The sequence below is a fragment of the Lithobates pipiens genome, unplaced genomic scaffold (genome assembly GCF_037356315.1).
Source record: "Lithobates pipiens isolate NorthernLeopardFrog02 unplaced genomic scaffold, aLitPip1_a1.2 Scaffold_23, whole genome shotgun sequence".
NCBI classification, from domain to species: domain Eukaryota; kingdom Metazoa; phylum Chordata; class Amphibia; order Anura; family Ranidae; genus Lithobates; species Lithobates pipiens.
The window spans coordinates 315,517,906-315,536,221 of record NW_027507785.1 but is presented as its reverse complement, the minus strand read 5'-3'; the positions used below and the strand labels follow the sequence as shown (position 1 = coordinate 315,536,221).

Sequence of the window (18,316 nt, the reverse complement as noted above, 5' to 3'; positions counted from 1 at the left end):
TGTGAAAATCCCTATTGGGTGTCCCTATTTGACATTTCCCATTAGAAAATGACCTGTTTTGTTTTAGGAAAACTTTCCCCATGGATGTCAGTGGACACAGCTCTGTATATATTAAAGGAAAGCGATGGAAAAGGAGATTCTCAGCTCATCTCTTTCACAGAAGTGCGAAATAAAGAGGTGAGTGCTTGCTTTGTATCCCCCTCACCTGGAATAATATTTATAGATAAAATGGGAAAGTTCCCCCAAAGGGTTTTTTTTTGGCTGCAAGGTAAATGATTAAGTCAAATAGTATGTATAGAAAAATATTTTAATTGTATTATACAAAGAACAATAACATGATAATTAAAATATGAGCTCTAGTAGGAGAATAAAAGCTGTTCCAGATACAAAATTGCAAACAGAAAATTATACAAAAACATTACATATCAAATGTCAGTGGTATAAAATTCTGACGTGTTTCAACCCGTATACTAAGAGTCTTCCTCAGAGGGTGTTTGCTAGAAGATATATTATAGGTACACATGTCATGTTTATAGATAGAATTTTGGCACAAGGCCTAAAACAGGGGTGAGCTCAGGCATGTTTGGATCCTAGAAAAGAGGGGAAGAGGGGAGTTTGGGCCTTTGAATGATGCAATGAATGGGTAGATTCATCTGCCTCCATTCCTAGTAATGTATTAAAAAGAGCGTAATGGGACTTTGTATGAAGCATAACTGCAAAATAAGTATACAAAGACATGTTTGACGATTCTTCATCCATATACCAAAATTTAAATAATAAATGATATAACATTGGTAACGAAAGTATCAACTTGATGTCTTATATTTCTCATATATATATATATATATATATATACACCATATTTATCAGTGTATAACACGCACTCCAAGTTTAGGAGGGAAGTTTAAGGAAAAAAAAACTTACATTTAAATGCCCATCAATGTAGCCTTATCAGTGTCCATTACAGCCTTGTCAGTGCAGCCTTGCCCCAGTGCAGCCTTGCTCCCCCAGTGTCCATCGCTTGGACGATTTAAAATTGGCGCCGCTGAGACTTAGCCGAGATCGCAGGGACTGGGCGGAGCCGAGATACACATAGCCGAGTGTACTCGGCTTCGTTCAGTCACGCCATGTCTCGCCCTATAATGGACATAACACAGGTCCAATGGCGGGACTGGGCGTGACTGTGAGCGGAGCTGAGAAGAGTCGAGTACACTCAACTATGTGTATCTCGGCAGCGATCGCTCCACTCACAGTCAACGGAGATCGGTGGGGATCGGCGTATAACACGCACCCACAATTTTCCCCTAATTTTAAGGGGAAAAAAGTGCGTGTTATACACCGATAAATACGGTGTATACAGTACCTTGTGAAAGTATTCGGCCCCCTTGAACTTTTCAACCTTTTGCCACATTTCAGGCTTCAAACATAAAGATATAACATTTAAATTTTTTGTGAAGAATCACCAACAAGTGGGACACAATTGTGAAGTGGAACGAAAGCTATTGTATATTTTAAACTTTTTTAGCAAATAAAAAACTGAAAAGTGGTGCGTGCAAAAGTATTCGGCCCCTTTACTTTCAGTGCAGCAAACTCACTCCAGAAGTTCAGCGAGGATCTCTGAATGATCCAATGTTGTCCTAAATGACTGATGGTGATAAATAGAATCCACCTGTGTGTAATCAAGTCTCTGTATAAATGCACCTGCTCTGTGATAGTCTCAGGGTTCTGTTGAAAGAGCAGAGAGCATCATGAAGACCAAGGAACACACCAGGCAGGTCCGTAATACTGTTGTGGAGAAGTTTAACCACTTGCCGACCGCCGCACGACGATATACGTCGACAGAATGGCACGGGCAAGCATATGGGCGTACCTGTACGTCCCTGCCTTCCCGCGGGTGGGCCCCCCCCCCCCCCCCGGTGCCAGCGGCGGTCGGTTTTCGTTCAGAAGCGATCCGGGATGAGGGGGTGGCCATTCATTCATGGCCACCCCCTCTCGATCGCTCCTGACGAATGGAAGTGAGGCGTGACATCACTTCCTCTCCTGTAATGTAAACACAGGCAGAGGAAGTGATGTAATCTCTCCTCCGTGTCGGTATTTTTCGTTCCGGCACCGAGGAGAGAGGATCGGTGAGTTGCACCAACACGACACGGCACAGTAGAACATGCCAGGCACACTCTCACCCCCCGATCACCCCCCCCAATCACCCCTGCCCCCCCAGTCACAGTGACACCAATTGCATTTTTTTTTTGCATTGATGTCATTTGTGACTGTAATAACTGTTAGGGCAGTTAGGGTTAGCCCCCTTTAGCTCTAGGGTAGCCCCCCTAACCCCCCCAATAAAGGTTTAACCCCGTGATCACCCCCCGTCGCCAGTGTCACTAAGGCTGGGTTCACATTGCAGCGGTTTATGAGAACGGATGTGATTCGCACCGCACTGCAGTGAAAATTACATCCGATCTCTGTGCGATTCGAGTTCAGCCATACAGATAGTATGGCTGAATTCGCGTCGCACCCGCCGCAAACTCGCACGGGACCCTTTTTTTGGTCCGCAGCAGAATCGGATCGCATGGGTGTTCACACCATGCGATCCGAGTTTGCAGATCGCATTGCGATATGCGAACTGATCTGGGGGTGTCATTAACATTTCACTGACACTCCCAGCAGTTCGCATAGGGCAGTGTGAACTGCCGCCGGGAGGCATGCGATGCGGGAACCCGCCGCGGATTCGTGGCGTTCCCGCATCGCTCCAGTGTGAACCCAGCCTAATAAGCGATCGTTTTTCTGATCTTTGTATTAGTGTCACAGGTGACGCTAGTTAGGCAGGTAGGTATTTAGGTTCACCGCAGCTTTTTATAGCACCAGGGACCCCCATATACTACCGCATAAAGCCCCCTGATTGCCCCCTAGTTAACCCTTTCACCAGTGATCACCATATAACTGTTACAGGTGACGCTGGTTGGTTAGTTATTTTTTTATAGTTTCAGGGCACCCGCCATTTATTACCTAATAAAGGTTTAGCCCCCTGATCACCCAGCGGGTGATATAAGTTTGAGGGTCAGATAAGGTCTGCGTCGCCCCAGGCAGCGTCAGGTTAGTGCCAGTACCGCTAACACCCACGCACAAAGCATACACCTCCCTTAGTAATATAGTATCTGATCAGATCTATATTAGCGTCGCCAGCAGTTTAGGTTTCCCAAAACGCATTGTTAGCGGGATCAGCCCAGATACCTGCTAGCACTTGCGTTTAGCCCCTCCGCCAAGCCCAGACCAGCCCACCCAAGTGCAGTATCGATCGATCACTGTCACTTACAAAACACAACACACATAACTGCAGCGTTTGCAGAGTCAGGCCTGATCCCTGCGATCGCTAACAGTTTTTCTTGTAGCTTTTTGTCTACTTTCCAAAATGGGGTCATTTGGGAGGGTTTGTGCCATCTTGGCATTTTATGGCCTTCAAAACTGTAATAGGTAGTGAGGAGGTGGTGCTTGGTTTTCGGGGCCCCGTACGCGGCTAGGCTCCCAAAAAGTCCCACATATGTGGTATCCCCGTACTCAGGAGAAGCAGCAGAATTTATTTTGGGGTGTCATTTCACATATGCCCATAGCATGTGTGAGCAATATATCATTTAGTGACAACTTTGTGAGAAAAAAAAAAAGTTTGTAATTTTCCAGCAACTTGTGCCAAATATAAAATATTCCATGGACTCAACATGCCTCTCAGCAAATAGCTTGGGGTGTCTACTTTCTAAAATGGGGTCATTTGTGGGGGTTTTGTGCCATCTTGGCATTTTATGGCCTTCAAAACTGTAATAGGTAGTGAGGAGTGAAGTCAAAAATTTACGCCCTTAGAAAGCCTGAAGGCGGTGCTTGGTTTTCGGGGCCCCGTACGCGGCTAGGCTCCCAAAAAGTCCCACATATGTGGTATCCCCGTACTCAGGAGAAGCAGCAGAACTTATTTTGGGGTGTCATTTCACATATGCCCATGGCATGTGTGAGCAATATATCATTTAGTGACAATTTTGTGAAAAGAAAAAAAAAGTTTGTAATTTTCCCGCAACTTGTGGCAAAATATAAAATATTCCATGGACTCAACATGCCTCTCAGCAAATAGCTTGGGGTGTCTACTTTCTAAAATGGGGTCATTTGTGGGGGTTTTGTGCCATCTTGGCATTTTATGGCATTCAAAACTGTGATAGGTAGTGAGGAGTGAAATTACAAATGTATGCCCTTAGAAATCCTGAAGGCGGTGCTTGGCTTTCGGGGCCCCGTACGCGGCTAGGCTTCCAAAAAGTCGACCACATGTGGTATCCCCGTACTCAGGAGAAGCAGCAGAATGTATTTTGGGGTACAATTCCACATATAACCATGGCATGTGTGAGCAATATATCATTTAGTGACAACTTTGTGTAAAAAATAAATAAAAAATTTTTTTTTGTCATTATTCAATCGCTTGAGGCAAAAAAATAAAATATTCAATGGGCTCAACATGCCTCATCAATTTCCTTAGGGTATCTACTTTCCAAAATGGGGTCATTTGGGGGGGGGGGTCTTGTACTGCCCTGCCATTTTAGCACCTCAAGAAATGAGATAGGCAGTCATAAACTAAAAGCTGCGTAAATTCCAGAAAACGTACCTTAGTTTGTAGATGTGACAACTTTTGCGCAAACCAATAAATATACAATTATTGACTTTTTTTTTACCAAAAATACATTTTGGCCTAAATGTATGACTAAAATTGAGTTTATTGGATTTTTCTAATAACAAAGTAGAAGTAGAAAATATCATTTTTTTTCAAAATTTGCGGTCTTTTTACGTTTATATCGCAAAAAATTAAAATCGCAGAGTCAGTCAAATACCTTTTAAATGAAAGCTCTATTTGTGGGAAAAAAAGGACGCAAATTTTGTTTGGGTACAACATTGCATGACCGCGCAATTACCAGTTAAAGCAGTGCAGTGCCAAATTGTAAAAAGACCTCTGGTCATTGACCAGCAAAATGGTCCGGTCTGATAGTGGTTAAAGCCGGATTTGGATACAAAAAGATTTCCCAAGCTTTAAACATCCCAAGGAGCACTGTGCAAGCGATCATTTTGAAATGGAAGGAGTATCAGACCACTGCAAATCTACCAAGACCTGGCCGTCCCTCTAAACTTTCAGCTCAGACAAGGAGAAGACTGATCAGAGATGCAGCCAAGAGGCCCATGATCACTCTGGATGAACTGCAGAGAACTACAGCTGAGGTGGGAGAGTCTGTCCATAGGACAACAATCAGTCGTACACTGCACAAATCTGGCCTTTATGGAAGAGTGGCAAGAAGAAAGACATTTCTCAAAGATATCCATAAAAATCTCGTCTAAAGTTTGCCACAAGCCACCTGGGAGACACACCAAACATGTGGAAGAAGGTGCTCTGGTCAGATGAAACCAAAATCCAACTTTGTGCCCACAATGCAAAACGATATGTTTGGCGTATATATATATGAAATATAAGACATCAAGTTGATACTCTCGTTACCAATGCTATGTCATTTACTTTAAATTTTTGTATATGGATGAGGAATCGTCAAACATGTCTTTGCATAATTATTTTGCAGTTATGCTTCATACAATGTCCGACTATGCTCTCCTTTTTTAATGTTTGGATCCTAGACTTAATCCACCCAAGCAAGCCCACCAGGAAGCTGTCGCTGTACTGGACCAATCTTAAGTAGCCGAGGCGTTCCCCACACCGCAGCTGCATGTATACGTGCCCATTGTAAATATGGGGCTGTGGGGGCAAGGAATGAGCCAGCGCAGATGACTGGCCCAGTACAGTGACACCTTCCTGGTGGGCTTGCTTGGATGGATCTGGGCATGCCCAAGCTCATTACCAGTTAGGAAGCACCTTGATAATGATATTGTATTCCTCCCAGCTGAAGTTTAGCTTTAACGGACCAAAAAAGGGAGGAAATAGAAGTTTTCAAAGGGTCCACATTTTACTGCTGTATTCTCATTGCAGCTAATCTCCCTTACTGCATGTTATTCTTTAACTTTAACTTTTAACAGCTTCTTTTCTGCCTTCATTCATGGGGTTTATTGGTACATAATTTAGTCTAAAGACTTTAGGCTGCATTCACACAGCAGCGGCAATCCTACATTTATGTGTTTAGTGGACATTACTAAATGCACATAAGGCATGCCAATATTTTTTCATGGTGCCATTCACACTGAGCATTTACCTGCATTTAGGTGTGGTCAGTTTATTTGCACTGAGAAAAAATAGAATTCTGTAAGTCCAGGAACCAGTGCTGGGACAAGGTCATTTAGAGCCCAGGGCGAATGCACCAAACTGCACTCCCTCCAAGATGTATGAGCATTATGTGTCAGCAGAAATCCCCCCCCCCAAACAAAATTGAGCACTAATCTACATGCTTACCCCCCCCAGTATAAATTCCCCCCTCCCCCCAGTACAAATCCCCTCCCAAATACCGTATATACTCGAGTATAGGCCGACCCGAGTATAAGCCGAGGCCCCCAATTTACGCCCAAAAAACTGGAAAACTTATTGACTCGTGTATAAGCCGAGGGTGAGACATGGCTGTCCATCCCTGTGTGTCCGTCCATCCCTGTGTGTGTGTCCGTCCATCCATCCCTGTGTGTGTGTCCATCCATCCATCCATCACTGTGTGTGTATCCATCCATCCATCCATCCCTGTGTGTGTGTGTGTGTGTGTATCCATCCATCCCTGTGTGTGTGTGTATCCATCCATCCATCCATCCATCCCTGTGTGTGTGTGTGTGTGTGTGTATCCATCCATCCATCCATCCCTGTGTGTGTGTGTGTGTGTGTGTGTGTGTGTGTGTCCGTGCAGCCTTGTGTGTGTGTCCAGCCTACCTGTGTCCCAAGCCTCCGTCCCGAGCCGCCGTCGTCCCGAGCCTCCTCCGTCCCGTGCCGTGCCTCCTCCGTCCCGTGCCTCCTCCGTCCCGTGCCGTGCCTCCTCCGTCCCGTGTCTCCTCCGTCCCGTGCCGTGCCTCCTCCGTCCCGTGCCTCCTCCGTCCCGTGCCGATGGATCGCCGCTCTTCTCGGCGGCCATTCTACAATTCAAAATTCCGCCTCCGCCTGTGATAGGCGGAACACTCAATTTCCCAGCAGCCTGTGTTCCGCCTATCACGGACATCCTCTCATACTCGTCCGTAGTATGAGAATGAGCGGATGTCCGTGATAGGCGGAACACTGACTGCTGGGAAATTCAGTGTTCCGCCTATCACAGGCGGAGGCGGAGAAGGAGGCGCGGCTTTTGAAAATTAATGTCCGCCGTCTGTCTGCTCGATACGCTGATCGAGCAGTCAGACAGCGGCGACTCGAGTATAAGCCGAGGGGGCACTTTCAGCCTCAAAAAAGAGGCTGAAAATCTCGGCTTATACTCGAGTATATACGGTAAATCTTTGCCCCCATCCCCCCTCCCAGTTCAAATACACTCTCTCCACTAATGCCCCCCCCCCTCCAAAAAAAAACAAATTACTCCTCCTAGCACAAATCCTCTACCCCTCAATTTTGCCCCCCTAGCACAAATCCTCTACCCCTCAATTTTGCCCTCCTAGCACAAATCCTCTACCCCTCAATTTTGCCCTCCTAGCACAAATCCTCTACCCCTCAAATTTGCCCTCCAAGCACAAATCCCCCTCCCCCCACCCAGAAAAAAATCCTCTCCTAGCACAAATCCCTTCCCTCCTCTATCATATGACCTTTTCTAACACAAACCCCCCAATTCCTCTTCCCAATACAAATACAATACAAAGAGGGTTTACTTCCTCTTTAAATAAAATACATTTATTGATTACAGAGCTAAATTCATTTGTGTCTTTTATATCTTCCTGGATTTCAGCTTTTAAAATGAGACCAGTGTGTAGGTCTGTGTCGGTCAGTATATCTGATATCTTGTTTCTCTGCCAGCAGGCCTTTGTTTGGAAGGGCGAGCTCGGAGTCGGCTCTTACACACTTATACCATTCACAACAGGCTGCAAATTGAGTAAAAAGAAAAAACTAATTGTGAAAGAGGCCAAACTAGTTTACAGAAATGACAAGGAAGATTTAGTTCTCACTCCGGAGTTCAAGTAAGTCTCTCTGAACCTTTTTATGTTTTGTATGTGATCACCGTTCACAGCGCTGGAAAACTTTCTGCCCAATGCTGCAGATTTTCATTGTTTCCAGGTGAGTGTTGCCAACCGTCAGTATTTCAACTGGCGGTCAGTAAAAAACTGACACTTTTCCCCTGCCAGTAAATGCCAGTGACAGGAAAAGGTTGGCAGAAAAAAAAATTATAATAATTAGCAAGCTTAACCACTTGAAGTGGTGTTGCCACCCAAAAAAAAAAAATAGCTGAAAATTCATAAAAAAAAATAAATAATAATAATTGGAAAAAAATCATTTTTTACTCATCTCTAAATGCCTGTTGCTAGGGGGTCCCTCGTAGTCTGCCTTCTGCAATGCCCGGGCTGGTGACATCACTTGCCCTCGCACCGCACAGTCATTTGGGACCTGTCACGTGTCCCAGATGACTGTGCGGCTTATCACGGTGCCCGGCGCCGCTCGCGCATGCGCAGTGGGTGCCCAGCTGTGAAGCCACAGCCAGGTGCCCACAGTAAGAATGCCGGCGCCGCGAGCGGAGTGGGGAACAAGGGGGGGGCTTCGTTCCCCCGCATCGCTGGACCCTGGGACAGGTAAGTGTCCCATTATTAAAAGCTGCTGACTTTTACATTTTTTTTTTTTTTAGGGGGCACCCCACTTTAAGGACCAAGCCTCTTTTTGAGATTTGTTGTTTACAAGTTAAAAACGTTTTTTTTGCTAGAAAATTACGTAGAACCCCCCAAACATTATAAATTTTTTTTCTAACACCCTAGAGAATAGAATGGCGGTCATTGGAATACTTTCTGTCACATTGTATTTTTGAATTAAATAATAAGACAGCGTTAAAGTTAGCCCATTTTTTTTTTTTTTATATTGTGAAAGATAATGTAATGCCCTGTAAATTAATACCCAACACGTCACACTTCAAAATTGCGCCCGCTCGTAGAATGGCGACAAACTTTTACTCTTAAAAATCTTCATCGGTGACGTTTAAAAAATTCTACAGGTTGCATGTTTTCAGTTACAGAGGAGGTCTAGGTCTAGAATTATTGCTCTGGCTCTACCAATCGTAGCGATACCTCACATGTGTGGTTTGACGACCATTTTCATCTGCGGGCGCTACTCGTGTATGCGTTTGCTTCTGCACAAGAGCTCGGCGGATTGCGTTAAAAAAAAAAAAAAAATCTTAATTATTTTACCTTTTTTAGTTTTTATTTTTACACTTTTTTCAAAAAAGAAAATGGTCTCACTTTTATTCCTATTACTATTACTAAACATCCCTTGTAATAGAAAAAAAGCATGACAGGACCTCTTAAATATGAGATTTGGAGTCAAAAAGATCTCAGATCTCACATTTACACTAAAATGCAATAATTAAAAAAAAGGAAAAAGAAAAAATGGGCCTGCAACGTTATGGAGACGGGTGGGGGCCATCTTCCCCTCGCTCGTCTCCATACCCAGCAAGGGGTAACATGCGATCACCTCCGCCGCTGCCAATGGCTCCGGTAAGTGGCGGGGGCTTACGCGGTGACTCCGCCGCAGAAACCACTCTTATTGGAAAGCGGACCGCCGGCCAAAGAAGAGGATACCGGGGTTATGGCAGCTAGCTGCTGCCATAACGATATTGCTCTTCAAAGTTAGGACATTTATCAGAGGTCGGCAAGTGGTTAAAGTGGTTGTAAACCCTTTACAACCACTTTTCACAACAGGTAAGCCGATAATAAGGTTTACATGTAGCTACCGTGGATATCGCCTATATCCTCTGTATCAGCATGTGCTGATGTCATCGGCACATGCGCACCGAAGAAACGTCTCGTTCGTGCCATTGCTTCAGCTGTCGCGCCATTACCGGCGGCCCCTGTGTGCATGTGAATAGATCCATCTCCTATGAGAGGCATGTTTTCTTTATGAGGAACTTATCTAAGAGGTTTGATACTAGGGATGAGCCGAACACCCCCCCGGTTCGGTTCGCACCAGAACCTTCGAACGGACACAAAATTTGTACGAACTTTAGAACCCTATTAAAGTCTATGGGACTCGAACGTTCGAAATCAAAAGTGCTAATTTTAAAGGCTAATAAGCAAGATATGCAACAGACAACACCAGCAATAAGGGGTATCTTCAGGTGTATACTGTGCTGGAGGCACACAGCACCCACTTTAACTCCTGCAGATGCCTGTATTAGAGAACACCAGCAATAAAGGGTAGATACAGGTGTATACTGTGCTGTGCTTGGAGGCACACAACACCCACTAACTCCTGCAGATGCCTGTATTAGAGAACACCAGCAAAAAAGGGTAGATACAGGTGTATACTGTGCTGGAGGCGCACACCACCCACTAACTCCTGCAGATGCCTGAGAAAAGAACACTGTCCCTGCCTATCTTGCGCTTTCCCTAAACGCCGGAACAAACTACACAAGGCCGCCAAGCTGGCGGCCTTATATAGTGTGGGGCATGTACTAAACCACCTGAGCTATAATTGGCCACACGGCAATGTGATTGGCCAAGCATGTGGGGTCATAGTGCATGCTTGGCCAATCATGAGCCAGCAATACACTGCGATGGCGTAGTGCATTGTGGGCCATTTGTGCCACACGAATTTGGTGCGAACGATCCACAAAGTTCTGAATTCGCCGAACAGACGAGCGGCCGATGTTCGAGTTGAACACTGAGCTCATCCCTATTTGATACTATTTGGAAGCCGTGGCTTGGCCATATGGATACGGGACTGAGTTAGGAGTTACCTTTGCCAGAATATAGATGATTATGGCATTTTTATTAATAATTTTTTTTTTTACTAGTAATGGTGGCAATCAGCGTTTTTTTTTTTGTGGCTGCGACATTATGGCGGACACATCGGACATTTTTGACACATTTTTGGGACCATTGTCATTTATACAGCAATCACTGCTTTATAAATGCACTGATTACTGTGTAAATGACACTGGCAGTGAAGGGGTTAACCAGTGGGTGGCAGTGTAGGGGTTAAGTGTTCCTAGGGGCGTGTTACTAACTGTTGGGGGTTGGGCTTTAATTTAGTGAACACTGATCTCTGCTCCAATCACATGGAGCAGAGATCAGCGTCACTAGTTGCTAGGCAGAAAGGGGAGATGCTGTTTACAACGGCATTTCCTCATTCAGCCGCCCCGTGAGACGATCGCGGGCATGCCCGCAGCGATCGAGTCCGCGGGACCCACGACCGGACTCACGGGGGTCCCGACCAGCAGCGAGCACGCCGATGGCAGGGCGGCAAATTTAAAGGGACGTACAGGCACGCCCATTTGCCTGCTCGTGCCATTCTGCCGACGTACATCGGCGTGCACTGGTCGGGAACCAGTTAAATAACACGTTATACTTACCTCTTCTGTGCAGAGCAGCCCAGATCCTCCTCTTCTCGGGTCCCTCTTTGCTGCTCCTAGCCCCTCCCTCCTTTGAGTGTCCCTCAGCCAGCAGCTTGCTACAGGGGGCACCCAAGCTGAGTCAGAGCTCTGTGTATCCATTCAGACACGGAGCCCCGACCAGGCCCCGCCCCCGCCCCCTCTCTCCCCGCCCCACCCCCTCTCTCCCGTGATTGCCTGACTGACTTTGATTGACAGCCGCGGGAGCCAGTGGCACCGCTGCTCTGTCTCAGCCAATCAAGAGGAGTGTCTTTGATGGCTGAGGGGATGGTGGACATCGCTGGAGAGACATGGGGCTCAGGAAGTAATTACAGGGGTGCTACACACAGGTTTTTTTTATCTTAATGCATAGAATAGATTAAGATAAAAAACCTTCTGCCTTCACAACTACTTTAAGATGTTTCTACAACTTGATAGGAGACCACCTGTGGTAAATTCAGTTGATTGGACATGATCTGGAAAGGCACACACCTGTCTATATAAGGTCCCACAGTTAACCGTACATGTCAGAGCACAAACCAAGCCATGAAATCCAAGGAATTGTCAGTAGACCTCGGAGACAGGATTGTATGGAGGCACAGATCTGGGGAAGGGTACAGAAAAATTTCTGCAGCATTGAAGGTCCCAATGAGCACAGTGGCCTCCATCATCTGTATATGGAAGAAGTTTGGAACCACCAGGACTCTTCCTAGAGGGGCCGCCTGGCCAAACTGAGCGATCGGGGAGAAGGGCCTTAGTCAGGGAGGTGACCAAGAACCTGATGGTCACTCTGACGGAGCTCCAGCATTTCTCTGTGGAGAGAGGAGAACCTTCCAGAAGAACAATCATCTCTGCAGCACTCCACCAATCAGGCCTGTATGGTAGAGCGGCCAGACGGAAGCCACTCCTCAGTAAAAGGCACATGACAGCCCACCTGGAGTTTGCCAAAAGGCACCTGAAGGTCTCTCAGACCATGAGAAACAAAATCCTCTGGTCTGATGAAACAAATATTAAATTCTTTGGCCTGAATGGTAAGCATCATGTCTGAAGGAAACCAGGCACCGCTCATTACCTAGCCAATACCATCCCTACAGTGAAGCATGGTGGTGGCAGCATCATGCTGTGGGGATGTTTTTTGGCAGCAGGAACTGGGAGACTAGTCAGGATCGAAGGAAAAATGAATGCAGCAATGTACAGAGACATCCATGATGAAAACCTGCTCCAGAGCACTCTGGACCTCAGACTGGGGCAAAAGTTCAGCTTCCAACAGAACAACGACCCTAAGCACACAGCCAAGATAACAAAGTAGTGGCTACGGGACAACTCTGTGAATGTCCTTGAGTGGCCCAGCCAGAGCCCAGACTTCAACCCGATTGAACATCTCTGGAGACATCTGAAGATGGCTGTGCACCGACACTTCCTGTCCAACCTGATGGAGCTTGAGAGGTCCTGCAAAGAAGACTGGGAGAAACTGCCCAAAAATAGATGTGCCGAGCTTGTAGAATCATACTCAAATAGACTTAAGGCTGTAAAGGTGCTTCACCAAACAAAGTATTAAGCAAATACCTATGTACATGGGATTTTTTTTTTTTTACCGTATATACTCGAGTATAAGCCGAGATTTTCAGCCTCTTTTTTGAGGCTGAAAGTGCCCCCTCGGCTTATACTCGAGTCGCCGCTGTCTGACTGCTCGATCAGCGTATCGAGCAGACAGACGGCGGACATTAATTTTCAAAAGCCGCGCCTCCTTCTCCGCCTCCGCCTGTGATAGGCGGAACACTGAATTTCCCAGCAGTCAGTGTTCCGCCTATCACGGACATCCGCTCATTCTCATACTACGGACGAGTATGAGAGGATGTCCGTGATAGGCGGAACACAGGCTGCTGGGAAATTGAGTGTTCCGCCTATCACAGGCGGAGGCGGAATTTTGAATTGTAGAATGGCCGCCGAGAAGAGCGGCGATCCATCGGCACGGGACGGAGGAGGCACGGGACGGAGGAGGCACGGCACGGGACGGAGGAGACACGGGACGGAGGAGGCACGGCACGGGACGGAGGAGGCACGGGACGGAGGAGGCACGGCACGGGACGGAGGAGGCTCGGGACGACGGCGGCTCGGGACGGAGGCTTGGGACACAGGTAGGCTGGACACACACACAAGGCTGCACGGACACACACACACACACACACACACACACACACACACACACACAGGGATGGATGGATGGATGGATGGATGGATACACACACACACACACACACACACACACAGGGATGGATGGATGGATGGATGGATACACACACACACACACACACACACACACAGGGATGGATGGATGGATGGATGGATACACACACACACACACACACACACACACACACACAGGGATGGATGGATGGATGGATACACACACAGTGATGGATGGATGGATGGACACACACACAGGGATGGATGGACGGACACACACACAGGGATGGACGGACACACAGGGATGGACAGCCATGTCTCACCCTCGGCTTATACACGAGTCAATAAGTTTTCCAGTTTTTTGGGGGTAAATTGGGGGCCTCGGCTTATACTCGGGTCGGCCTATACTCGAGTATATACGGTATATAAATTTGCAAAAAATGTCAAACTTCTATCACGTTGTCATTATGGGGTATTGTTTACAGAATTTTAAGGAAAATAATGAATTTAATCCATTTTGGAATAAGGCCACAACATGAGAAAATGTGGAAAAAGTGAAGACTTTCCAGATGCACTATATCGACCTTAAATCACATTGTTAATTGCATATTGTACTTGTTTGTAGTTTAAATACTGAAATTTGCAGTTAAAATTGTAACTTTGTAACTTTTGGAAATGGCAGTAAATACTTGGATGTGCCAGTAAATTTTGGGTGTTGTCAATAAATATCAATTTGGTAGGTTGCCAACATTGTTCCAGGTGCTCCTTCATAATGGACCATGGGTGGAACAAATTATCCTCCAATTTAAAGAGGGATTCCGCCCAAAAAAAAAATATTAAAAGCCAGCAGCTATAAATACTACAGCTGCTGACTTTTAATAAATGGACACTCACCTGTCCCGGGTTCCAGCGATGCCGGATCGACCGCTCGGGCCTCGGCTGCTGCCGCCACCATTCGAGGTGAGGGAATCAGGAAGTAAAGTGAATCGGCTTCACTTCCCAGTTCCCTACTGCGCATGCGCGAGCTGCGCCGCGCAATAGGAAATCTCCGCGCTGTCACTGGGACCCGTGTGTGTCCCAGCAGACAGCACGACAGGGCAGGAAATGGCGTAGACTCCCGTGGGAGTCTATGCCCGGAAGTGGGTGAAAATACCTGTCTTCGACAGGTATCTCCACCCCCCTCCCCCCTGAAAGGTGTCAATTGTGACAACGGGGGGGGGGGGGGGGTTCCGATCAGCGGAGGTTCCACTTTAGGGTGGAATCCCGCTTTAACAAAGATTCCAACATCATGAGGAAAATTCAAATCATCGTAAAATTTGTATCAGCACATAGGCCTCATTCACAAGGGCATATTAAGCAAACGTCTGTGCAAAGGGCCATGCTTGCCCGCACTGTGTTTTGTGCATCCCGCCGGCAGGCAGTCTCATTCATGTCTGTTGGGACACAGCGGCTGCACCAACATAGCCGCTGCTCCCATTTTGACACCTGCTTGGATGTGAATGCATGTCCCCGAACTCACACTGTCTGCATTCAGGGACATGCACGCACCCACACATATGTTAAATTGGGAGCAGCGAATGTGTCTATACAGCTGCTCTCTTCCAATAGACTTGAATGGGACTGCCTGCTCGCACATGCACAAAGCTGCACAAAGGGCCTGCCCCCACATTTACACCACATTGAAAATGCACTCCAACATACAATCCCTACCGTGGATGCCCCCATCTCTATGTCCCCCTACATTGAGCCCTCTCATGAAACACACTACGAGTTTGGGATGGTATTAAATACTCCAGCGGTTTACTTTCTCCGTATCTCCCTTTGCTTCCTCTTATGGGCAACCCCCTCTTTCCGCCAGGTCTCAACTCTTCTATCTCCTTTTGCTGGTGGACCACACACAGATTTAATATTGACTTTTCTTTTTGGAGAAGGGCTCAATTCTCTTAAGTCAAACCATCAAAGAGCATTTCAAAGCTCCAGCGACTGAACTCTTCCAATATTTGTCGATTAGGCACTGGATCGCTGGTCTCATTCCAGATGAAGATCTTTCCACATTGCTTACTATCTTTGAACCAGGGCCATCTTTAAGGCAGGGCAAAAGGGGCAGCAGTCCTGGGCCCTGTCATTGTTGTGGGGCCCAAAGCAGCTGCCTCATACTTGCCAACTATCCCAGTTTACATTCCCTTGTCCATTGAGGTTTTAGTCCTGTGCTGTGTCCTGATATCCCAGTACGAAGTGCTGCTACTAATGCTGCCCAGCTCTGCCCTATTGTTGTGTACAGATGACTCACCTTCAGACCCTGTGTTTACATGTAAATAACCGTCATTCATATGTAAATATCAGTTACATGCATATGTAAATAGCTGAGGCAAATGGAATTGATATGTAAATAAAGGCAGCATTCATATGTATATCATGGCCCCCTGCAGTGAGGAGATGATGTGCTGTAACCTATAGCAACCAGTGAGCAGTATTACTGTACAGTAATCTCTAGCAGCCAATCAACAAGCAGAAATCATGTGCTGTAACCTCTAGCAACTAATCAGTGAGCCTAAGGAGTGCTGTAACCTCTAGCAACCAGTCAGTAAGCAGTAATGATATGCTGTAACCTCTGGCAACCAATTGCAATCACTGCCTGATCTGATACAGTAAACTGATTTTAAGTCTAGCTGCTATTTATTGCATGTCTCAGAGAAGGTGGAGAGCGAAATTGCATGGGGGGAGGGGGGCCCTAAGAAAATTTTTGCCCAGGGCCCAATCAATTTTAAAGACGGCCCTGCTTTGAACATACCCGCTACCGCACCCCACCGGCTTATAAGCTTATCTCCTTTGTATGCTCCCAGCTTAACCCATTACCCAAGCCAACAGCTCATGCCTATGCGACTTGGTGGGAAAAAGATTTGAAGGCCCACAGGTCTGCTTTGGAATAGCAGGCCGTTTGGTTCTCCACTGCTTTCTGCGCTATCCATGTTACTACCCTGGAATCCACCCATAAAATGATGACCAGCTGGTACATGGTCCCTTCCAGACTAGCCCACATTGTCCCTGGATACTCAGGCCTATGCTTCCGAGGATGCCAGGTACCTGGTGATGTCTTTCATATTTGGTGGACCTGCCCTATGCTGGGCCTCTTCTGGTCCAGGGTCTTCTCGCTGTTGTGTTCACTACTTGGAACGCCGCTTACGAAGGGCCTTTGGCTGGCCCTCCTCCATTTTAAACCCCTGAACATTACTAAATGTCCATTCCAGTTGACCCACTTTGTTCTGCTAGCTTCTAAATTTACAATCACTAAGGTGTGGAGGAAGCAATTCACCCATTTTTCAGAAGTTGAATCTCGCCTGGATGGCATTTTTATTAATGAGCAGTTGACTAGTATTCTTACTACTACTCACACCAAATTTCTTAAAATTTGGAGCCCATGGCTCGCATACCGACATCCAACGATTTCCTTAGTGAGCCTGACAGTGGCCTCCCAGTGGACACTCCCTGCATCACACCCTCCCCTTCTCCAGCCCCTTTCCTCCTTCTCCCCCCTCCTGCTCCTGCCCTCCTTCTCCCCTCCTCGTTTCCTTTCTCTTTTCTACTTATTTCTCTTCCTAATGGAACCTAACCCTTCATTACTAGACTGGTGCCATGTTAGTCATCCAGGCCAATCAATCAATCAGTCCAGGCCTTATGGCCGCAATCTCCTTCACTGTTTTGCTATATTGACCAATTGTTGACCGTGCCACCTTGTTGTTTGTACCATTCTTGTTATGATCACTCTTTTGTTGATATACTGATTGCTCCGCTTTTGAGCATCGATTTTAAAACTGTATTTGTACCTTTCTTTAAAACAAATTAAAACATATTGAAAAGAAAAGGCACTCCATTTGCGATCTGCAGCAGGTGTCAATAATAAGGTAATGACACCTCAAAAGCAGGCCGCAAATGCAGTGCTTTTGCCCACACCGAATCGCATGGTACAAAAGTAACATGCGATCCGTTTGCAGTGCACTTCTAAAAGTCGTGCATGCACTACTTTTGGTGCAGCATGGTGTGATTTTAGCCCATTCAAAATGAATGGGCTGGAATTGTACTGCACAGAACTGCATTTGAATCACACAGGAGCGCACAGCGAGTTCCTGTGCAGTTCGGGTGGGGGGCATGGTGTTAACCAGCTCTTAAAGCGGAACTCTAGTTAAGTTACTCTGTCACCCGCATCCCCAAAACCCCCACCGCAGTACTTTTATACCCCAATACCTACTTTTTTCCTTCAGTCATCTCACTTGGCAATGATATCAATTGCACTCTCTCCTCTCCTTCCAGTAGTGATGGGGGGGGGGGGCATTCTTCCAGGACTGAACGGCGCTCATATAATGATTTGCAGTACTGTCAGCCCAACCCGTGTGATCAAAAGCCTTCCTACTGGGGCATGGAAACAATAGGTTGGGATCACAGGTCATTCTGCCCTGAAGAGAACTGCCTGTGCTGCACTGAGAAGCTGGGGTTCCACTTTAACCCTTTCATAACTAGAAGTCATTAAAGTAGAACTTTAGTCAGAAAATTAATTCCTGCTAGATCCCTTCAGGCCGGCCCCTTTTGCAGGCATAGCTTTGTAAAATAATAAGAAAAAGTGTCTATACTGTGTAAATTCCAGTAATACA

General features: G+C 46.5%; 1 protein-coding gene across 2 annotated transcripts in view; it reads left to right on the top strand.

The window, feature by feature from the left end:
- EFCAB7 (EF-hand calcium binding domain 7) overlaps positions 1-18,316 on the top strand; it is a 112,918-nt gene that overhangs the window by 77,837 nt on the left and 16,765 nt on the right. Inside the window, exons 8-9 of one of the 2 annotated variants that reach the window (XM_077450560.1) lie at positions 68-177; positions 7,934-8,091. In XM_077450560.1, coding sequence (XP_077306686.1) covers positions 68-177; positions 7,934-8,091 — 268 coding nt within the window. Of the gene's footprint in view, positions 1-67; positions 178-7,930; positions 8,092-18,316 lie in introns of both variants that reach the window. The other variant, XM_077450559.1, reaches the window with a different exon arrangement.